The following is a 23,958-nucleotide window of genomic DNA, read 5'->3' as shown; positions in this document are numbered from 1 at the left end:
CATGCGTGTGTGTGCTGCCGGAGATACTATGTTTGCATTTGTGTATGTTTGTACAGTTATTATTTGCTCAAACTGTAGTTGGAGTTTAATTCATCAGACTTCCGCTGTAGCATGTGTTAAGAGGGAAAATGTATTTGCGTCTTTTGGATGTACAATTCAAACTCCACCTTGTACCTTTGTGCTCTGAGGTGTATATGCCACCTGGTCATTGTCAAAGAAGAGTTTTTGCTGCCGAGATAGAAGCATATGAATATACTTGCCAGTTAACTTGTCTGGAGTGGTGACGATTTTATCAATTTTCACACGTAAACTTGCACATTTTGGCTAGCTGCAGTCATCGAGGTGACAGATGTTTGAAATAAGACCTTCTGCTCTTGTGAGTATTTGTCCTGGGGCTAACGTTAAACAGTGAGTGTGAACCACTTGCAGCATTGGCCTTGCAGCGTTTTAATCCCCAGAGCCATCTCTGTCACTATCGCATACTCACTCCTGACATCTGTCGTCAGCTGAGGGAAAAAGGTTGACTGCAGTTCTTCTGGACTGCCAATCAGTCAATAGCGCACAGGGGTCAATACACTGTCAATAGCGCACAGGAATTAGTTTTTTTCAATACGCATATTTAATTATTTATTTATTTTGCATACTTTCTTAGCCTGCTAGGAAATATAAGTAAAATTGAAGAGCCTACGAATGCGCGTGTGGGCATACGTAATGGAAAAATTGTGATTGTGTGGTTCTCTTTGTCTTTCAGCTCTTACGTGAAGAGTGGGCAAGTTACGGTGTTTTCTACAAGTATCAGCCCATTAGCCTGATTAGGTGAGACTGCAGTCTTCCTCATTCTGTATTGTGCACTCATTGTGTGCTTGAGCACACCTGTTCAATTAAAAGCTTATGTGATCAGCTTAAGATGATAACTGTAACGTCATACCCATATCATGTACGCAGGGACCAGTCCTACTGTAAGCCACCCTTTCTATGGTCAAGTTTCTTCTGTATTCTTTCAGAAAGTACTTTGGTGAGAAGATTGGCCTGTACTTTGCCTGGCTGGGAGTATACACGCAGATGCTAATCCCCGCCTCCTTGGTTGGCGTCATCGTCTTCCTATACGGCTGTGCCACGGTGGACGATGACATTCCCAGGTCAGCCTCCCCATTCACTCCAACGTGGTGGAAAAGTACCAGACTGCCAAGGGCGAATGCTGGAATGCAGACTCAGGAGAATCTAGTTTTTCTACTTCGCAGCTCTGTTTCATAAGGGGTCATGGATGGCCTACTTTGTATGTGTAAACACTAGCGTCTAGCAGAGAGGATTATGACATTTTTACTACGGCCTTCACAGATGCAGTAGTAGTATCGGCTCAGTGTGTTTTGCTTGCAGTGCGATTGAGATTGCCGGGAAAACCTGAAGGGTGTTGCATTTGCATAGCACCTCCAGGTGGCACTTGGCAAACAGCTAAGATAAAACTGTACAGCTCGTACAGTTTTAGTAGCTATCGGAAAAACACACCTGTTGCCACAACAGTTTCCGAACAAAGGACGGCGTCACTCCTACTACAAAAAAAAGAACCCTCCTTGAGTGCTTGCGCAGATATGTGACCTACATTCTCCAGTTTATCAGGGCCTAGTGTTGGGGGTTGGCTGCAGAACATGAAGTCAAGGGTAGTGGACCAGGCCAGGGGCAGACACCACTGTTGTGCACTACAGATGGCTTCTTAACCTGAAATGCTTAGGCATATGCCCAGCAATACATAGGGCTTCTTCGCCATAGTGGTGTTTAGATAGGGAATACGCTAAGTAAAATGGAAGCTATCGTGCTGGATAAAGGTCTATAATAAGCAGATAGGTAGCATGAAGCAGTGATCAGTTAATGGGTCACAAAATGTTGCATGTCTGACAACCCCCTGAAAAATTGTGAAATGACGATAGTTTTGAAATACCTGCCCTACATGAGCGGTTTACCCCCCAGCTTTTCACTGACAGTTTTAAGTTGACAACCATCTCTGACTTCTCACTGATCCTGGCCACACCCTTCCCCAAAGGGCAGAACTGTACACATTACTGTGCTGCTGAAATCCTTAGACCCTCCACTCCAAGAGGTGCCATCCAATCATTTTGAGAGTTTTACATTTTTTCTGTACCTTTAATGTTGAACAGGGCTAGTGCAGCTGCAGCCATTTGGATGGCTTGTCGTGTGATGTGAACTTTCACATCACCTCAAATGCTATAAAGAAATACTTCTTTATAGCAGTTCATTGTGCAGGGTTTGCATTGGTGCATTGGGGATGAGTATCTCACCTCTTCATTTGGTGTATTGACCCCTCATTGGTTGCTCTTGCTGTTTTGATTGTCCTTATTTTCACAATGTATTTAAAATGTAACTCCCTCGAAAAACTTGATTTTGCTTGTTTGTAATAATACATGTAGTGTTTAGCTGAGTCTGCTGATAGTCTAGCTGTCAGGCGTACTGGATAAAACAGTAAAGAATCTCGTTCTTGTCCTGTCATGTACTGTTAAGCATGTGAGTGCTGCACTGCCTCTGGGCATCGCTCAGCAAATGAATATTGGCTGCTTCATGAGCAATCCTGTGGGGCTGCTGTGGGATGCATTTGGTTTCCTCTTTGTTTGGATCTCCACAGAGTGTGACTCATGTTGGGTGATGTTAGCCATTAGGCACCATTAGGCCTGAGCTTGGGGTTCACTAATTATTATGGAATGTTGCTGTTGTAACCTTCAGGAAGCTCTTACCTCTCTCTTTTGAAAGACTTACAAGCATGGACACACACACACGTGCACACACACACACATCCACACAGAGGAACATACATGCATATACAGACATGTGTGTGCATGTATGGAGAACTTGGTCAAGCTTATTTCATCGTTGTTTGTCCCTAAAGATGACTGTTAGACCCTCTGTCCCCTCCCCAGCATGGAGATCTGTGACCCCAAGAACAACATCACCATGTGTCCTATGTGTGACCGGGCATGCAGCTACTGGAAGCTGAGCTCGGCCTGCGGCACAGCCAGGGCCAGCCACCTCTTCGACAACCCCGCCACCGTCTTCTTCTCCATCTTCATGGCACTGTGGGGTGAGCTGGCTTAAGGCATTTTACAAGCTCGCCTGCGCACCCACTAAAGCACTCACGCCCTCTCTCACAGTGCACCCACTCCCACTGAGAAACTCACTCTTGCCTGTATACGCTGCATTCCATTTACATTTGTGTGGCAGATGCTTTTATACAAAGCAATGTACAATAAGTGCATACCAAAGGGGATTGAAATAACTACAAAACAATGGCCTGATTAGATGCAATACTCATTATGTAACAGTTTTCCATATCCATGAATACATTAAGTCCATTTCACACAGTAAGCATAGGCTAGGTCAGAAAATTACGGCAAGTCAAACTAGGAAGTAGGATGACGAGCTACTACATGAAGATAATGATACAAGTGCAATATAAGTGATGGATGCAGATACATCTGTAACATGAAAGTGCTACAGGAACAAATTATAATGATTCCAATGATAAGAGAGATCCCAGATTGGGAGTGCCCTGCAGAGTAGTGATGGTTAATCTAGGTACAGTCTGAAGAGATGCATCTTTAGACCACAGTGGAAGATGGGCAATGATTGAGTGGTTCATAGAGAAATGGGGAGTTCATTCCACCACTTGAGAGCTAGGGTGGAGGAGATCTGTGGTTTGGATGAGCGAGAACCATTCACCCGGAAGGCAGGGAGTGCACGTCACCCTGCAGCAGAGCGGAGTGGTATGTAGGGTTGAATCATGTCTTGTAAGTAGGTGGGGGCCGTCCTGTTGGCTGCAGTGTAGGCCAGGGTCAGGACTTTTGTATCTTATCCTGGCGATGACCGGTAGCCAGTGGAGTTACCTCAGCAGGGGAGTGACATGTGAGAACTTTGAAGAAGAAGAAAGTTGCAAAGTTGAATCGAGCAGTAGCGTTCTGTATATATCCACTAAATCACTCACACCCTCTCTCACAGTGCACCCACTCCCACTAAGAAACTTGGACTTGTCTGTATACCTAAAGCACTCAGACCTTCCCTGATGACACATACACTCTAAGACCTTTTCAATTATCTACACTCGCAATACGCATCCACGCCCGCTAAAAAAATGTACACTTACATTCCCACTAAGGCACCCTCACCTTCCCTTAGATTCCACACCCACTCACTGTTGCACAGCCACTGACGTGTTAATGCTCACCTGAACACCCACCCACCATTCACAGCTATTAACACAGTGTTCATTGAGAAAAAAATCAATCCCTCACAGTTTGCATTTATTTATCTTACTTGCCAATAATCCCTACTTAATTCCCTTTCATTTGCTTGTCCCTTGTGGTCTCTATTGCAAATATATAGAAAGTTCAGATATCAAAGGACATTTAATGCTACTGTTGCAGACAAATGTATTATTAAATCAAAGCTTGCCAGCTGACCACTGAATGTAGTGGGCACTTCAGGTGTCATTGAAATCATATTTCTCTCATATTTCTTTTTAAACAGGGAAAGTATTTGTCCAGTAACTTTTCAAAAAGCAAAACTATCACTGTGTATATATTCACCTCAGTAGTATTCAAATTTATATATTAAATTTATATATATTTAAAAAAATATTTGCCTCTCTTTCTCGATCTCTCTCCCCCTCTCCCCCCTCTCACCCACTCTCCCTCTCCCTCCATTCTCGCTCTATCTCTGTCCCTCTTGGTCCCTCTTGTCTAAGTACCAGTATTTTGCCTGCACGTTCTGTGCAATTTTACAATCTCTGACATTTAGAAGAATAATGACCCGGGCCTTCGCAGAAATAACAGGACCTTTCCTTTGCATTCCTCCGGCCTGTTCATTGTCATGGACATTCAAATGAAGGCAGGAAGCAGGAAGCAATTGACCTGAACACTGTACAACATCATGGGGTTCAGCTCTAGAATTTATTTGCAGTTTAATGTGGCACACTGCTTGAGTTTTATTTTCATTGTTAGATGTTATCATGGGGAGAGAGACGGATTTAAAGGAAGTATATATTAGCCAGACTATTACATAATTGCCTGACTCACTAGTGAACCTTTTTATACGGCACTGTTGCCATTAGGTCATTAAGATTAATTTAACAGAGTGCAGTGTGCTTCAGTGCTCGTCTGAGACCGCTCTAAATTTTATTGTGGTTTTGTGCTAAGCTCAGGTTTTAACGATGGACATACTGTATCATTATTACATAATTATTTTACCTATTAGGGCAACAACAGCTTGTTGGACCTGGGATTCGAACCCACACCCTTCAGGGCACCCTTCATGTCTGAAACAGTTCACTATTTTGGACTGTCTTTCACATGCTGGTTTTGTTAACATGGGCTAAATGGCTAACAAAAGTCTTTCTGGCTAAATTAAGAGGAACAAACCCAGAATGCTTTATCTGCATTCCATAGTTTGTGATTACAGTGGGCATAGTTGCACTGCCGATGTCTGCGTGTAAATATGCTTTTTTGAATGCTGCAGAGAGAAATGCAAGAGAGAGAAACTCTGTGCTGGTTGTGTCGTGCAGCTGCCATGTTTATGGAGCACTGGAAGAGGAGACAGATGAGACTGAATTACATATGGGATCTTACCGGGTTTGAGGACCAAGAGGTGAGATCTGGCCTCTTTCTTTTTCTTCTATTTATCTCTTACATAACATCATTTATTTTATGCACACTGTTCTTGTGGGATATCACCTGAATATGGAATGTGGGTCGTGAATTGCTCTTACTGTATGTCTATTTAAACATCTTTTAATTGGATAAAAGCACTACACTGAATCAAATTTAATTGATTGATTTTAGTCGTCTCTGTGGATTGAAGAGACAAAGCTCTCAATGGATCCATTAAATTTTTGTCTGGATTCTTGTCTGAATGTACTTTTTTGCAAATAAGCAGTCGTAAAGAACACCGTGTTTCCCTGGGCCAGTAAAAGCATTTGCTTTAATGGGTCCATTGGCTTTGAATTAAATGAAAGGAATGCCTAGATTATTTGGTGAAGTAGCATTGTCTTGTTAGCATTCATACCCCTGTAAAACACAGAATGCTACTTTAACTACTTTAGCAGCAATGAACACAAGATTATAGCTCTGCATTCCTACTTAACATTCTAGTAGCTAATTTTGGCAGTCTTTGAGTGTGATTGTCTATGTGAGAAAGTCACCTCAATCAACCCGAATGGGTAGCACCCACCCAGGTGATGCACAGCAGCCATTTTATGCCAGGGCTCACATAAGTTAAAATGGAGAGGAAGCCATTTATGAAGCCAAATAAACAAGAGGACGGTTAGATAGCTGGATTAGGAGGGGTGGGTTGGGATTTAGCCAGGATGCCAGCAAACCCCTACTTGAGATAAGTGGCATGAGATCGTTAACATAGTGTGTCTAGACTTGCTTATCCTAAACATCTTATCCATAAGACTGTAGCACATTTTCCCCATCATTGAACCATATGTCCTCTCCACTGTCCATTGCTTAGCCTTGCCTCAATTGGCCTAAGTATTAACCAAGACCTGCCTGGTTTAGCTTCAGCCCTTTGGCTGGACCACAGTAATTTGTGTATTTGACTACCAGACAGTAGTTTCCAGCTTGCCCAAAAACTGCTTCCAGGGTATTGACTCCACATCCACAGGACTGAATATATCACACCTGTCTTAAAATCCCTGCATTATGCTGCCCGTTAAACAGTGTGTCCATTAAGGTAGCCATCACAACATATAAGGTCTTAAATGGGAAGGGGTCCTCCGACATTGCAGAATTGTTAGCTCCTTGCAAGTCAGTTCAATTCTTGCACTTGGAAAGTTAGGGGCTACTGGTGTCAGTGGTGTTCCTCATCCGATGCTCCTCATTTGTCAAAATATATTCCACCTAAGATCAGAAATGTTGCGAAAACATTGAGAATAAAAAAAAAAAACATTTGAAAGTTTTTTTGTGTGTGTTTATGTATGTTTATGTACTGACTGAACTGTGCCTTGCTTGTATTTTGCTTATTCTTTTAACTATTCATCCCCCATGGACAGTGACTGTTCAGCAACCTTGGTGTGAAGAGTGCAATATAGTTGATTGATTGCTTTGTTAGCTTACTTATTGATTGACTGATAGATTTATTTAGCAGGAGAAAGTTACGCTGGTGGTATAGCTGCTGGTATGGCTGTTAGAGTCACTTTTCCCTTGTTGTTCACTCTTTAACCTCTAACCTTTAGATAACATCAGACCCGATGAACACCATCCAAACGGGCAGTGTTTCTTTCCAAGAGTGGCAGAATTTTTGATCTGAGCAACTGTAATTCTAGAAACCATCTGGGATATTAATAATATGAAGATACCCCTGCAATATGATATTAGAGATTTTTTCAGACATCTATCCAGGAGAATGGATGACTTATTGAAGTGCATCGGTAAACCTTAAACTTACTTTCTTGTAATTTTCTTTTTTTTCCTGGGTTCCTGAAGGACGCGCTGAAGGTTTGGACATTATTTGTTTTCATGTTTCAGTCTTAACATGGCGATGGTCCATCCAGATCGCCTTTGCTGTTTCTCTGCCTTCACAGCAGTCTTTCTCCTCTGCAGTTTATCACAAAGCGAGCTTGTTGGATCTCCTCTCTGTCTCTCTGTCTCACCCCGGGCCGTATTAATGCTCTCCAGCTGCCTTTCATGAGCGCCTCTTAATCTTGCTCATTTCTTGGCCTCGTCGCCATAACACAACACCCTGTTCTCTGTCAGCGGTTGGTTCCAGCACATCCTCTGGTCTTTTGCCTGCCTCTCCCCACTGTCTCTTCTCTCGCACTCCTCTTTCAGGTTCTTTCTTTCTTTCGTCTGTGCATGTCACATTGTCGTCCCACAGATAAGATCCTGGGGGCTGCTACAGAGGTCTCTGGATCTGCTTTTTTCTGGAGGTCTCAGGCCACTTCTTACTAGTGGGACCCTTGTCAGAAAATGTGGTGTACGGTCTATGATGCAGGGATGGTCACCTGGAGACCACAAGGGCTGTTAGACTTTTAGGGGTCTACCCCAGGCATGCCCCAGATACTGTAACTACTTTATTCTTACGTAGCTTCTTGTGTACATTAACCACTCTCACGGTCTAATGATGGCCATCCCTCATATTAAAAATGCAAAACAGCCTATGGTGTCTTCTCTTTGTGCTTTTTGTCGCAGTGCATTGTTAATGGGGTAATCTATACATCAACTAGGTGTGTCTGATGGGAACTGCCAGTTTTCAGGTAGAATATGCAAATGTGGTTAATTCTGTACCATTACCCCCTCAGGACCATCCTCGTGCCGAATATGAATTCCGTGTCATGCAAAAGACACTGAGGAAGGAGCGGCAAACTCATAAAATTCAGGTATGAGGGAATTTTATTTTTTATGTAATGAGAAACTGTGCTGTTCTTGTGGGACATGGGTGTGTTTATGCATGTTAGAACTCACAGTCTTGTTTTGAAACAGTGTTTTACGGGTGTATTTTTAATTTGTAGCTAACTTTTCTCACATTTTTGTCTCTACATTTAAACAGAGCCATTAATCCAAACTCCAATGTCGTTAACCTGCAAAGTGTTTCTCATCTCTAGTGTTTTTTTTTTGCTTCACATTTCCTCGGTGTTTGGTTTTCATATTCTCGGGTTGCTCTTGCTCGTACCCTTCTTGTTATTAGAAGCCTTCAGAGGTATCGGAGGAGTCTGCAAACAAATGGAGGCACACTGTACAAACCGCCGTCGCTGGGCTTAAGCTGGTACTTTGATTGCTGCCCCCCCCCCCCCCTTTCCTGCTCTTTGTTCCACATCAATCTGTCAAGACAAAAATGCAAGGATCTAGAGGGGCGCTGTGAACTGTAGCTAAGCATATTCAGATGAATGAAATGCATTTTAGCCGTGAAAAATCTTTTTCATGTGCATTTGTCCTGCTGTAGTTATAGAAGTAACCCAACAAGCAGTCGGATATCGAAGAAGCCTAAACAATTTGCCTGGATAGAAATGGTTTTACCTATGTGTATAACAGTAATCTCTGATCATCATTCAGTTGTTCTGACAATCTGTGGAAGACCATAAAGCTCGGCATACATTTTTTTACATTTTTAAAATGGAAACATAATATCTCCATGGCACTTGGAATTGGAGTTAAATTTTTGGTGTACATTTGAGAATAAATTATGTTTTATTTGATTGAGGATAAACAGTGTCCATTGTCCAAAAAATGTAAATTAAAACATTCACAAACATCTTGACAGGTGATTAATTAGGAAGCGAAGCTTTTTTGGCCTTGACATTTCAGTGTCTAAAGCAAAGCACTCTTCTGCCCACAAAGCTTTCTTCACAACACTTTTTAGACCCGTTTGAAATGGTGCATCACGTCACCTCTTTCTTCTTCTTCTTGTGCTTTTTATTGCTTGGTAGCGCCTTCACCGTTGCTGCTTTGAGTAATGCTTGCTTCTGTAAACTCGCCAACTGTGTGATCATGTTTTAAATAGTGGCCTTTGCTGTTTTCTGCTTGAACTTGTACAGTGTTTTCTGCATTTTGTATGGTTTGCTTGGATTAATGTTTGAAGATGCTGACCCTTTCATCAACGTATTCACTTTCGTCATCTGCAATTGTGAAATAGTATCTCTTCAATGAGAGGTGTAAGCTTTCAAGAGGTGGGGGGTATTCTGGGTGAAGGAATATTCCATTACAGAATGTCAATATGTCTAAATGGTTGTGTCAGCATCAAGAATCAACAGTTTTTCTACTGTTGTAGTATAGTAGCTATAGATCTCATTGTAACTCACGTGGTTTGCAATAGTAAAGTGTCACTTATTTTGTATCTGTTAATTATTTTCTCTTTTAGACAGAAAAAGAAAAACTGACGTGTAAAGACAGGTTACCAGCTTATTTGACCAACGCAATCATGATGTTGTTCATGGTAAGCTTCCAGTTTCTCAAATGTCAGTGAATCTTGATACATTTTTCCATAATAGGTCATTGTACTGACCGTTAGATTGTTTGTTACTGTTAATTGTTAGAGGTTGCGAAAATCACCGTTCTCATGTTACCTGACTGAACTCACTGTTGACATCTCCTCACTCCTCAGATTGGGGTGACCTTTGCCATCGTCTTTGGGGTCATCATCTACAGGATTTCCACCAAGGCCGCTCTGCACATGAGTTCCAACCCGACCACACGCTCCAACGTGCGACTGACGGTCAAGACCACCGCAGCCATCATCAACCTCGTGGTCATCCTCATCCTGGACGAGGTGTACGCGGCCATTGCCCGTTGGCTCACAGTCCTTGGTAAGACCAGTGGAGTCATCCAGTCCAGTCATCCTTTCAAATGACCTTCATTCTACGGCAGTTTATATTTGACATAATAAGCATGTTTCTGTTTACAGTCCACTACCCATAAGGTGCTGTAGAATTTTATTATGCCATTGCCTTTGGTTGGTTGCATTAGAATGACTGTTGCTTTACATAGTATTCCAGTGTGGCTGTTTAATGCATTCAGATATGTGCATGTTGTTATTAATTTTATGGATTTCTTCTATACGATTTCATATTAAACTAGCAACTTTTTGATATCTGTAAGGTCAATGTTTGTTTCGCTGACCATTGTCTGTGTGTTCATTCTCACAATAAGAACTTATTTATAAAATAGAGGGTGTGTGCTAAGATAGCATGTGAGCCCCTCAATTTACTTGCACAGTTGATCCTCTGCTCTGCACCCATATCACCTCATGGCTGTGTGTTTGATGGCTGAACTTCATGTGTCCTCAGAGGTGCCAAAGACCGACAAGACCTTTGAGGAGAAATTGATCTTTAAGACATTCATCCTCAAGTTTGCCAATGCCTTCACCCCCATTATTTACATTGCATTCTTCAGGGGCAGGTACGAATCCTTTGTACATGTGTTTTGTATTGATTTTGTGCACCTACAATGATATAGCTGAAGTCTTCTAACTATGTTACGCCTTATTCATTTCCCTGAAGGCTTGTTGGTCGTCCAGGAAGTTACCTGTATGTTTTTGAGTCTTATCGGATGGAGGAGGTAATTTTTTTTTTACGATTTGCTCTTTTTAAAAGTAATATCTTAAATAAGCAATACAAAGTTGATGTTAGTGTAAAATGGCGGATTGTTTTCTGCTTGTGATTTTCTGCTCACAACTGTCTGTAAAAAAAAATTGATGGCATATGTTTCTGTGTACAGCCCTTAAAAAACGTGAAATGGTGGCAGATGTGCAGAAATTGAAAAAAGGGCTGCGAAACCTGTTTGCTCATGTGCTTTTCATGACACGGTGGAGTGTGTTATTCTGTTTCATATCTGTGTCAGGAGTAACTCTGGTTTAAGGTGTACCAAACTGTCATTCTTCTCCCTTCCCCAGTGTGCACACGGGGGCTGCCTGATGGAGCTGTGCATCCAGCTCAGTATCACCATGCTGGGAAAGCAGCTCATCCAGAACAACCTGTTTGAAATTGGCATCCCGTGAGTAGAAGACTGCCATTTACAATGCATTCTTCACATGAATGTACATATTGTACCCATGAGCAAGCTACTCCATTGCTTCAGTATATATATCCAGGTGTATAAATGGATGGCAGTGTAAGTCGCTCTGGATAAGAGCGTCTGCTCAATGCCTGTAAGGTAGTGTAATCTGTAATGATTGCAGACACAATCACAGATGCCATCTCGCACCTATGAGAGCACACACATACCCCTCCACTAACCCCAGAGTGCACTATCCCCCACCCTGCGCACAGTGAGGACATCTGACCACAGGCCCCAGGCCCTCACCACACTGGTCAGCAGACACACCTGACACACTCTCAGCGACAGGCCCTCTGTTCCAAGGGGCACACGGGTACTAAAAGCAGTTGAGGCCTACAAAAGCTGAGCTGGCAGGCGCTGCTTCGCATCAGGGATCCCGCGGCAGGGTTTTCAGATCACATGACTCGAGACTGTCCCTTCATATCATTCAGGCGCATCCCTGGCCGCATGCAATCCCCGGGCGATAAGCTTCCTGGAAGCGTGGCAGTGGCGTGTGTGCACAGCATGGCTCAGTCTGGGCGCTACGCCTCTTGTCTCCTCTCCCCTCTGCTCCCACAGGAAGCTGAAGAAGCTGATAAGGTACATCAAGTCAAAGAGGGGCACCTCCCAGGAGGAGGAGCACAAGAAACTGCGGCGCTACGAGACGGACTACTTCCTGGAGCCGTTCGCCGGGCTCACCCCCGAGTACATGGAGATGAGTAAGTCAGGCGTTCATTGCAGAAGAGAAAAGGCGCTGCTGTTTAATTTGCCCCTTCGTGCGACACTCTTTGTGCGTGTGGCACCTGCAGGGTATTCAAATTTCGCTTGCAAATCTAGTCTTTGGTGCACCTGGATCTTTGATTATAGCCTGGATCAACAGTTGTCATTCATTTTTAACTTAAATTAGAAACTAAATAGAAAATAAATAGAAAATTAAATAGAAATATTATTCACTAACATGCATTTATTTGTAGTCTAATTCTGATGAATATTAATACTTTGAATAAGATCAAAACCTGTGTACTTTTATTTTTAACAAGTCGTCATTTCAGTGATTAGGGTTATTGTTTTCGGAATGTTCTAGACCAGGCCGGTCAAGTTCCAAACCTGATATGTTTATAAACAGCCACAGATAGCTGTTGTAATTTCCCTCTGTTTCTAGCTAAACGCACGTGAAGTGAAATTGATTCTGCTTTTCTGGGTGTGACAGATCCCTTCCCTTTCAGATAGAAACCTGTTCTGCGTGGAGGCAGTATTTAAACAACACACCCACACGGTGACAGGCCCGGAAGGGTGTAGGTCAAAAATAGCAGTGCCTCACTGCGGTATCTCATGGAAGTCGTTGCACGCTTTCTCACCTTTGGAATCGGGTTGCACACTGAGGTTCAGCACTGGTTGGGGAGAGCTGGGGGGGGTACCAGTGTTATTGTAGTGTGATGTTATTTTAACTGCGAAATGTGAAATGAAGATGACGATACAACTGTGACTCTCTTTGCACCTCTGTATGTTGACAGGCAGGATTTATACATTTATGCAGCATACATGTTTGAGTAAGGCACTGCACGCATCAGAATGACAGCTGACCAACTGTGGGGTTGAGCAGAAAGTATAAGCGGGAAGAGATAAAGCCAATTTGAGGAAGTTTGTTTGCTGGTGGAGTAGGCAGTTGATCCACTCAGAATACCCAATGGTGTCACACAAATTAGTTTATTGTTGCTGCAGAGATCATTATGGTTGTCCCCCACTGTGAGAGAATTTTGATTTGCCTGTATGTTTGCTTTCAAATTAATTTGTTATTTCAAAGATTCACCAATTTTTTTAGTTTATTTAATTTGTGGTCCCAGCCTGGATATGACCCTTCAAAAATCATGTGATAGATTTTGTGTATACAAGATGAAAAATCCAAGAGAGAGGGCCAAAGAGAGGTGTCTATTGTATGTAATTTGCCTGTTGGCTGTATTAACAACAGGGGGCTGCTTTGATGAATGTCAGTGACAGAAGTAATTAATGGATGCAAATGTATGTTGGCCTTTTCCAAACACTAATTAAAAACGATTTTCAAGATTACTTCATTTATAACAATGACTCTGCAACTCTAATTGTCTTTAAAAGCAAATAAATTGAGCTAATAACTAGGATTCTCCAAATTTACAGCAATGGCTTACAATGAAATAATTCATAAATTGCCTTTACCAGAACAGATAGAACTGTGACTAGTTTTTGTAATTTTCATTCGTCTTTGTTTGAGTGCCTGTATGCCCTGCCATGTGGTACTGTAAGTCCTCCCTGGTCTAGCTGTAGTCCCGTGTCTGCACCACTAAGATGCAGGAAGACACTGATCTCAAAGATCCCTTAGGAGAATAGGGCAGTCTTGTGCAGGGGTGGTGACGCTTTGCCACTGCCCTGGTCATTGTTGGTCAGGGGTTAAATGGATCTGAGCGTGTCAGGTCATGATCTTGTTAACAGGTGTGCTTCAGACTCCTGGACATTGATGTTCCCACCCTCAAGCGTGACAGTGACTCCTCTATCACTTGTGTTAGACATGGCATTCTTTGTTCATCTTGTGACACTTGTGAAAGTTTTCCTTGATGGACCACAAGTGCAGAAACCACAGAAGTCTGCACAAATACAACCATATTTGTACGTTCACAAGCTATCCTGTCATAAGCCCACTCAAATAATATATATATATATATATATATATATATATATATATATATATATATAACTTTTTTATGCCGTGTATAAATGCACAAATGACCAAAATTAGTTTTCAAAAAAATTGTTTGTGGATAATTTGTGAGTATGTTCTATCAGGTTAATGAGAATGTATGTTTGTTGCATTCTTTAAGTGTATTCTCATTTAATCATGTTGATCGTATTACCTCAATTGATGAACACCCTTATCTTTGTCAATATAAACCAACAGGAAAGGTAAGCAATTAGTTGAAGACAGTCAATATTCAAGATTGCAAAATAGATTTTTCAAAATCGAGTGGTATTGAAGTTCTGACCTTTCCCACTGTCGATACATCGCCCTCCTGAATTCTCGCTGGTTATTTCTCTACTTATGTATTTTACACAGGTCATTCTTCCCTTGTGAGTATGGCTAACGCTAAAACCCAACGGTCTAGATGAAAGTGATTCTCACGTACAGCTCCTGGACTGACACCACTGGGGGAGAGTGGATGGGCTGATTCCTGCTCTTATTTACAGCAGGCAGCCAAGTCGCAAGTGCTTTTTTGTAACATTAGTTGAGGCCTAGCAGGAACAGCCTCACCTCACCCTCGGTGTGTGTACAGGAGCCTTTTGACGGCCCATTTCTCTAACTCTTGTCCCCCTTCCATTAGCTGGGTTGAATCTCCGGTGACCTCAAATAGCTTTTGGTTTCTGCTGCAATCTTTGTGCAGAATTATTTTGTTAAGCAGGTCCTTGATAGTCCTGTCACAGAGCGCATAGTATAGTAGCTAACTTCCGTCTTTTGTGGCAGCTAAACTTTCCTTGAAGGCCATAGAAGGAGACGCATTTCTGGTGTGCCTGACTGGATTTTACTGCAACGGCTTCCTTTACGGAGGCTATTTCTGTTGCTGTGCTCAGACTCATATGGCTCAGAACCTGTGCAACCAAACACAACATAAACAAGGCCCTGGCTGATGCTCAGTCAGATACAGTGCCTCAGAAAGTATGCACCAAACACCGAGTCAATCAGCACCCCACCAATGCCCAGTTGTGCAAGATGCCATTCCACTGCCTGAGACATTGTGATGGATTAACACTGTATTCTTGGGTTATGTGGCTCCAGTCTAAGTGTAAAGAGACCGGGCCAGCTCTCATGTAACCATGCACTCTTCATGCTTAAGCATGCACCACCAGTCCCCAACACTTAGAGGGCACCCATTTATAATCCAGGAAGGATTCACGGATATGATATTGCATTTCCCAGAGTGAAACTGCTACTTCCAGACTGCTGCAACATACTATTTGAGACATGTCCTAGTGCCACCTCTGGTAGTATAGTAGAATGTGGGTTATGGCTACAGCACTTGAATGGATGTTTAACCTCAGAACCTGTTAGATAAAAAAATTCCACCTTTGATGTGTGCTAATAACCCACAATCTAGGTTTATGTGTGCTTGTTCAGCCAGCCTTTGCAGAGCATGTCTTAGTGTGAGATAAACATCAGAGATTAAAATCTAGGGCCGTGAAGTGCCACTGGTTCAGTCTTATGACATACCTTGCATTCTGGTGTTGCATCCTGGGCATTTCGTGCTTGACTGGCTTGCAGCCCTGCAGGGCTTAGCCTATTTGAATATAGTGGTTCCATGGGAAAGTGTTGATCTAAGATCTCCCAAATTAATCAGTGGATTTTGGAGTAATACAACATGGAAATAAATATGAGAGAAAGTGAAACAAATAATAGTTAAAAATGAAAAAAGGGAGAAATGGTTAAAAACTTCCTGCCGCAGTAAATGAAATGCAAAAATCCTAGCTGTTGGTGGCATAAAGTATTAGAATGAATGTGTTTCATTGTTACACAGTGTGATAATTTCTCTGTATGAATAAAAAAGCAGTTATCACAGTGAGTTACAATGGAACGCATATTCACTGTAATACTTTATGCCACCTACAGCTAGCATGTTAGCTGTACGGCTAATACCCTGAGACAACTTAAGGGGAGATTGTGGGCTAATGCTAGGCCGATCAGTTTTCCACCTGGCACATGTCCCCTCATGACACAGAGTCATCCTGCAAAAATACTGAATTTTTTTAATTCTCTAAACTCACTGGTATTTAAAGTTGGTGCATGCTATTGTAGTTTCTGCTTGATTGCAAGTTGTTTCTTGCGGCCCATGGACCCTGGAAATCACTGTTTTAAGAAACCCTAATCTTATGTGTCCCATGCTATACGTTTATCACAAATCCACTGATCAGGGTATTGTATATAAACCCGTCTTCTCCCTACAGTCATCCAGTTTGGATTTGTGACCCTGTTTGTGGCATCCTTCCCTTTGGCTCCGCTGTTCGCCCTGCTCAACAACATCATTGAGATCCGTTTGGATGCTAAGAAGTTTGTAGCCGAGCTCAGGAGACCAATAGCCGCAAGAGCAAAAGACATTGGTGGGTTTCTCGTCTTTATACGATGTATCTACACCACATGCAGGTGGTATTGAGGGGTTATCTCCTTTGTAGAATGTATATACACCACATGCAGAATGGGTGGTTATCTTCTCTGCAGAATGTTTATACACCAAAAGCTGGAGGGATAAGGGGGTTGTCATCTCCTCTAGAATGTATATACTGCAAAGGCAGGTAGGATAGGATTGGGAGGTCATCCTCTGTAGCGCAGGCAGGTAGAATATCACCAGTATCAGTAATTTGACAGTTTTTTTGACTGTGTTGGTAAGGACTCATTTTGACCTTAACTCGTGGCATCATCTAGTGGTGATTGCAGCGCACACATACACTCACACACACACTGAACTGGTTTTGTCGTAAACTCCTAAACTTGACAGTTGAAACAATGGGGAAACTGAAGGCCTTTTGCCCACCAAAGCGGATACAAATAAAAAACACCAAAATGCTATTCACACCAACTGTAATGTTTTTTCCAAGTACTTCGTTCAGGATACCACTCAACTGTGTTTGTTGTAAACACATAACTTAGACAGTTGAAAGATGGGGAAACAGACATGCGACCTGCTAGGTGCCTCATATGTTGTGGGCCAAATTAAGTGTATTATTTAAGCAAACTTGATTTATTTATGTATTATTTAAGCAGACTCTGAGTTTGTCTTTAATAAGACTAATTGTCCTGACTACTGCAGAGGCACTGGATACATTTCACAGTCTTTATACTCTTTTATGCAGGTATCTGGTACAACATTCTCAGAGGGATTGGCAAAGTGGCTGTTATCGTCAATGTAAGTGTTCTTTCTCAAAGCACAGAGTATAATTGGAGCACAATCACTAAAACCTGCTCGCTGCCATCTTAAACGTTATCTCTGGACTTTACGTTACAACACTTCACTTTGTATACCCCTTATCTTAGAAGTTGATTGAAGAGATGTAGACTCATTATGGCTAGTTTAGCGTAAAGTTCAAACAAGGTCATTTGGTAGATTCAGGAAAGCATGTTTTAGAGCGAGGAGACACTGCGAGGTTCTGCTGTCCCAGCCTACTCCTCTCCCTCCTTAAACTTTACTGTTACAGGCCATTAAAGCTTCCAGCTAGCTTCCGCCCCCACTTTCTACCGCACCTTGTAAAACTCCTCAGTTCATTCTCTGGCCAGGTTTTTTTGTGGAATCCCACCAAAAACAGACCCTCTTCAGGAGAAAAGCAAGCCTTACATGGTGTGCCAGAGAGAAGGCTTGACAGAGTACACCCCCCATAGTAAATCTCAAAGTGTGCATCCTTACAATAGGATGACCTCCAGGACCCAGAATTCTTGTCTCTGCTGACTAGCATCTGCCTGATACCCCATTGTCTGGGACAGGAGGTGTTTGTGTTCCTCCTGTCTGCCTCTACTGACCTGGAGAGTTTGTGTGATGGCATGGGGGGTTTTAATGTGATTTGTAGGAGCTCTGTACCAGGGGAGGCATGACTAGAAGTACTCATCACATAAGATTCCTTAACAACTGAAGTATTACTTTCATCTTGGGAGGGGAGGGGGGACATACCACTTTTCCTAACATGAAATGGTAAATCCAAATTGTTACCAAACATTGCTTGTATTATTCTGTCCTGAATTGAATGTGCTTGTCTGCACAGTAAAAAAAAAAAAAAAAAAATTAATATGCAAGTAAAGATGGAACAACCACTGCTGAGAATAATGCTCATGGGTCTTTTAGCTGTTAAAGTTACTGAAACGTGAATGAAGCACTCTGTATGGTGCTCAGGGAGCACTCAGTATACAGTGATGGTTCTAATTCATAATTTTTGCATGGATAAGAGTTATGATGACATGAATGTTGAAAGGTAGTGGACCTGTTTAGAGTATGGCAATTTAAATCTAAAACCCAAGGCACTTTCTTATGTCAAGTAAGAAGGTTTAATTGTATTGTATAATCTCTCTTTTAGGTATTCAGCCAAGTGACTACAAATGAAAATGAGCTGTTAGTAAATTTGACATGGTGCTTTGACGTAATTGCAGAAATATTGATTACAATTTGTCCCTTTTAACTAAATTAAATGAATCATTTTAAAAGACGCATTCCAATGGGGAACTGTTTCTCGCACCTTGTATGGATTCACCCCACTATCAGGACAAGGGATATGTCTAGGTTTTTTCTCCTAACCGCTTTGGCATGGGGTCTCCTGTCCCCCAGGCATTCGTGATCGCCTTCACGTCGGACTTCATTCCACGTCTGGTTTACCAGTACATGTACAGCTCAGACGGCTCCATGCATGGCTTTGTCAACCACACCCTGTCCTACTTCAACGTCAGCCACTTCCGGGATGGCACTGAGCCTGTGGAGCCTTTTCACCTGGGCTACCATGTGGAGATGTGCAGGTACCCACACACCCGAGCATCAGCTGTAGTTAAGAAGTGCGTTTTACCACTGGACGCATTGATATTTCAAAAACAAACCAACTAAATAACTTATCTAGTTTGTAGTCTTCTTGTGGATTGTCTTGACTGATCATCTATGCTTGAAGGTCTCAAGTATAATAATAATAATAATAATAATAATCTAAGCGGATGGGGGAAATCACATTGTAGGCGGGAAACTCACATCAATTGCCACCAATGTCTAATAGCCGTCTGGGTGAGGCACGGTAGCCAAAATGGTCATCACATCAGCTGAGGTGGAGAGAGAGGACATCATTGAGCCAGTTAAACTGGGAATGATTACATGGCAAGGTTCAGAAAGCTTTGTTTTGGAATTTTGCCAAGATTTCAGACAACCCTCTACTCTTTGCTATGAGTGCCATGGGAGCTTTATTGGCTACTGTAAGTCAGGTCACTGGTGTAATGTGTAAACAGAAAGACAGCTTAGCGCACCCATCAGCACTCTGGGGCATTAGGGTTTGTTTGGTTCAGAGGGAATGCTGCCCCCTGCTGTCCCACCACAACAAGTTCCAGCAGCAACTTTGTTGCTCCTATCCTACACCTGCTTAGCTTCACCCATTTGGCAGGAGCAGGGTGTATGGTGGTATGACTGCCAGCAATATGAAATTCCGTGGATCTCACCAGAATCTATGAGAATGTATCAACAATGGGTTCCTCAGAACTCCTTCACTGTGTTTTCATCACTCCAGGTACAAAGACTACAGAGAGCCTCCATGGTCACCAACGCCATACGAAATCTCCAAAGAATTCTGGGCTGTGCTGGCAGTTCGGCTGGCATTTGTCATCGTCTTCCAGGTCAGGAAAAATGTGACTGCTTTTTTTTTTTAAATTATTATGTGGACTAACTTTTGTTCTTTATACACATAATCCGTGTAGTTCCCAGTCACACAGTGCTGTAGAATATTCAGGCACATCAAAGTCAATTCCATCACAGAATATAAATTTAGTAATGTATTTTGGAATGATACATGTGGTTACGAACATGGATATGCAGTATATCTATTTATTTCTGATTGGATTCTGTATAACCACACAGGTTTTATCCATTTTTAAATTTAGCCACCACAGTTTTCTCAGTGCCATGTTCACGTGGGCTAAGCAAGACAGCATCTCTCTCCCTCTCCCAGAACGTGGTGATGCTGATGAGCGACGTCGTGGACTGGCTGATCCCAGACATCCCCAAGGACATCAGCCAGCAGATCCACAAGGAGAAGATCCTGATGGTGGAGCTCTTCATGAAGGAGGAGCAGGGAAAGATGCAGGTTCTGGACAGCATGGGCCTGAGGGGCAGCAAGGACGCCTGCAACAACCACAGCCCCGCGCCCCGCCCTCGTGCTGGCCCCCAGGCGCACTCCCATGACTGTTAACCCGCCCGCCCCACCCGTCCTTCCATCTGTCCGTCTGTCTGCATTCTTTTCCTTGTTCGGACATTCCACAGAATGAGAGTTGGTCCCACAGAAGGAACTTAAAAGCGGAACAAGCTACAATGACAGCCCATCATGCCTTTTAGTTTTTTTTTTGACTTAGCCAATTAGTGAGGTCACAGCAGTTGTGATCTAGCCAAAATGATGACAACAGTTTATGTCCAGTCCAGTTAAGTCCAGTCCAAAGAAGCATAGTTTTACTCCAGTTTGTCCTGTTCTCAGGTGTGTTTTTTTTTTTTTTTTTTGGAACAGGAAGAAGTTTACATACCCAGCTTCACAAATTATTTGTTCATCCAAAAAAGGCCATCATAGTGGGATTTCTCATGAATAGTTCTTTCATATCCTCATTTTTGTTAGTTGTTAAATGTTATGTAGATATTTGCACTCATCAGATTTGCTAGAACTTGTTTATCAGGGATTTGGCCTTAAGTTTTTTATACAAAGATTAAAGTGGGAAATCACCTTTTTTAAACAATATACATCTTTTTCCTCTTGCTAGGTGAATTTACAGGAATTAACCTGATTTTAAAAAAGAGTAAAGATGGATGCATGTATTTAAAGGGATAGTTAACTTTCTGGGGTTTTTCACTATAGCAGTCTGTACAGCGGGAGGCTGTACATATGAACATATAACTTTTATTGTGTTAGAATTTTAAACATGAACATCAGTTTTAATATTGTGCCAGTACTATTTTTCTTGAGCACCATGGCTTCAGATTGCCTGCCCTATAGGAAATAGTTCCAAGCAGAAATAATATTTAACACAATTTTTGGAGAATGATCAGGCAACATACATATACATACAACCTGGAGACATAATGTCACTGTGCAAGCTGCTGTGGAGCTTAACTGTATTTTCTTGCTTTGGACCATTAACCCCCAAAAAACTCTGTCTACTTGGCTTGTAAAGTCGACAAAACATCATAAACTTCTCTAAATATCCGAAATGTCCTTCATTGTGCAAAAACCATCCCAGCCATTAGAAAGCATACGCTAAAACTGAAATATCGAAAACCCCAGAAAGTAAATTATCCCTTTAAGAGGTAATACAAGGTTTTTGTTTGCCTTTTCAATTGAATGAACCTATTTATTTCCCAGAAATGTGTTCTGATAAATAGAAATTAAATATCACTTGTAAAACATTTTGAAAAGCACTGGAATTCAAATTAAGCATTGTACAGTGTAATATGTGGAAATATTATATAATAAGACACCTCTTCCAGGAGGGAGAGGTTATGCCTCATATCAAAAACCAAGGGAAATGCAGCCAAAAAAAGCCTTTGGAACAACTTTGGATGAATTTAAGGCCAAAAAATATTGCACATAAATATTGGCATGCACTGTACAAATAATTATAATTACCGAACTTCTGCACCACCTTTCACACAATACCAAAGACTAGCATCATATTATTTTGAATACTTTAAAATGTATTTTATTTTTCAGTCAGGATTACAGTCGATTTTATAAATGGCAATAACACACAATTATTTTTAAAATTATTAAATTAAAGTCGATAGGTTCATTGGCTCAATGCACTCCCTGAAGAGCTTTTCAGCAGGGACAGAACGACTAAACACCAATACAAAAACATGGTCCCACTTAATATTTCACAAACTCAATGCCCTTACACCTTTAGTAAATTTTGAATGTTGAAACTATTGAGAAATACCTTAAATTACAACTCAAATGTAATTATTATTTTTCATCGTCAAGCTGATATTTATGTGTGTGTAAGGAGGTAGATCACTTTTGCTTAGTTTTTTTATATTGTTTCAGTTCTAGTGTACAACCTCTTGGGGCATGACATAAGCTAAATAAGCTGGTTTGGAGTCACTTGGTCACTTGCTTTAGACTACAAAGTCATGAATGCCCTCATATCCAACAATGTAAAGCCTGCAGGTTGTCAGAAATGTCTGTAAGCATTTGAAGTGCCCTTTTTGCACCCAAAACATGTCTGGCCCAATTGAAAACATGCACTAATACTGACCCAATATCAAAAAACGCTCCCGTGAGTGACCAGTCTCTTTACCCTGTTATTTTATGAGTGTGATTTAGGTATTAGAGGTCCTGAAGGGTGGTAGACTGCCTTCTCCAATTTCGCCTCACCCAATCCTTCCATTATTCAGTTTAAGGCGATCTGGCCACCTTTATTTCATTGATCTTACACTGGGTGGATAGCTTGACTTGTATCACCATTCCAAAATGATATTGTCAATAGTGCCTTTTATGCTTTGCCTTAGTGTATTTGCGAATACAACTCCTGTGAGTGTCATCGCTTAAGGGTTCAAATGTAAATGCTCCACAGTAGGCAAGTTTTTTACCTATGAGCAATTTGTAGGTCAAATGAATTACCATGTCACATTTTGGAACCGTTTGCTTACATACTCAGAAGTTTAATCAGAAACATTCTGTTTTTTCTTTGTTTTGTTGGCTTTAAATACAAATATTTTTCTTTAGAATGTCTGCTTTAGATAACTGTATGGAGAACCGTCTTCATAATTAGAATTGAAGCAGACAGAAATGGTTCCAATTCTTATCAAAAGATGCCAGTCAATCTTTGGCCACTGTGATGCATGCGATTTAACTGACAATGTATGTATATGTATGTAGTTATACTGGAGCGCCTGAGGTGAACTAAAGCTCAAAACTTCATGCACTAACCTCTGTATGATAAAAACTGATAAATGTGATAAGTGCATTCTAAGGCCACTGAAAGGAGGATGATACTTAGGAGAAAAAATGCTTTGGAAATGCTTCTATCACAGAATGCATTGAGGCAGGATGTGTATGTTTTTAATCAGCTGAAAAGGTACTAGCAGCCCTCGGCCCCAGCTGCTTATTAAGATTGACTGTATCTAGATTATTACAAGTATGGAGTTGTGTTACAATATCTTTGCATCTATCTGAACTATGTTTACATTTATTTACTGGGTATATAAAAATGTTTTCTAGAACCTTTTTCCTGTGCTTGCATTGCTCCTGCTTATCAGAAACATGGAGCGCTTTATATGTTATCTATGGTATTCATACTTTCAGAGCAGTCTATTTTTATTGTATTGATACAGATGTTGTAATTGTATAGAATATATACTTTTCATTTTTGATGAGAAATTAGTCATGAAAATAAAACTTTACATGTAAAATCTCAATTGAGTGTTTTTTTTAAAGATATGAATACATAAAAAGTATACAGTCTCAAAAAACATCCACTACCTTGAAAGCTGACCGTGTCACCTACTGGTCACTGCTGACAAAGAAAATGTGCTGTCAAAATAAATGTGCTACATTGTTTCCTCTCTCATCCTCTGGGGCCGCATTGCATCTGAAAGGTTTATGAAATTCTTTTGAGAACCCAAGGATCTTGGATGCTTTTCAGTGTCAGAAACCCTGTTCTTTTTAAGATTATACAACCTTGACACAGGACAGATGC

The 23,958-nt window shown here is 41.5% G+C and overlaps 1 protein-coding gene across 6 annotated transcripts in view; it reads left to right on the top strand.

Moving 5' to 3' along the window:
• LOC135255291 (anoctamin-1-like) overlaps positions 1-23,677 on the top strand; it is a 46,702-nt gene extending 23,025 nt beyond the window's left edge. For 3 of the 6 annotated variants that reach the window (XM_064336263.1, XM_064336262.1, XM_064336258.1), the window contains exons 10-27: positions 752-816; positions 1,005-1,139; positions 2,928-3,088; positions 5,564-5,646; positions 7,488-7,499; positions 8,303-8,380; positions 8,689-8,766; positions 9,859-9,933; positions 10,102-10,303; positions 10,784-10,895; positions 10,997-11,054; positions 11,389-11,489; positions 12,111-12,250; positions 16,497-16,649; positions 17,400-17,452; positions 18,857-19,041; positions 19,791-19,896; positions 20,229-23,677. In XM_064336263.1, coding sequence (XP_064192333.1) covers positions 752-816; positions 1,005-1,139; positions 2,928-3,088; positions 5,564-5,646; positions 7,488-7,499; positions 8,303-8,380; positions 8,689-8,766; positions 9,859-9,933; positions 10,102-10,303; positions 10,784-10,895; positions 10,997-11,054; positions 11,389-11,489; positions 12,111-12,250; positions 16,497-16,649; positions 17,400-17,452; positions 18,857-19,041; positions 19,791-19,896; positions 20,229-20,468 — 2,037 coding nt within the window. In that variant the 3' untranslated portion in view covers positions 20,469-23,677. The remainder of the gene's footprint in view (positions 1-751; positions 817-1,004; positions 1,140-2,927; positions 3,089-5,563; positions 5,647-7,487; positions 7,500-8,302; positions 8,381-8,688; positions 8,767-9,858; positions 9,934-10,101; positions 10,304-10,783; positions 10,896-10,996; positions 11,055-11,388; positions 11,490-12,110; positions 12,251-16,496; positions 16,650-17,399; positions 17,453-18,856; positions 19,042-19,790; positions 19,897-20,228) is intronic. The other 3 variants (XM_064336259.1, XM_064336260.1, XM_064336261.1) reach the window with 3 other exon arrangements.
• Positions 23,678-23,958: the final 281 nt, after the last annotated feature.

This window comes from Anguilla rostrata, chromosome 5 (genome assembly GCF_018555375.3).
Source record: "Anguilla rostrata isolate EN2019 chromosome 5, ASM1855537v3, whole genome shotgun sequence".
Lineage (NCBI taxonomy): Eukaryota > Metazoa > Chordata > Actinopteri > Anguilliformes > Anguillidae > Anguilla > Anguilla rostrata.
Note: the sequence above shows the minus strand (reverse complement) of the source record. Positions and strands in the feature narration are given on the sequence as shown.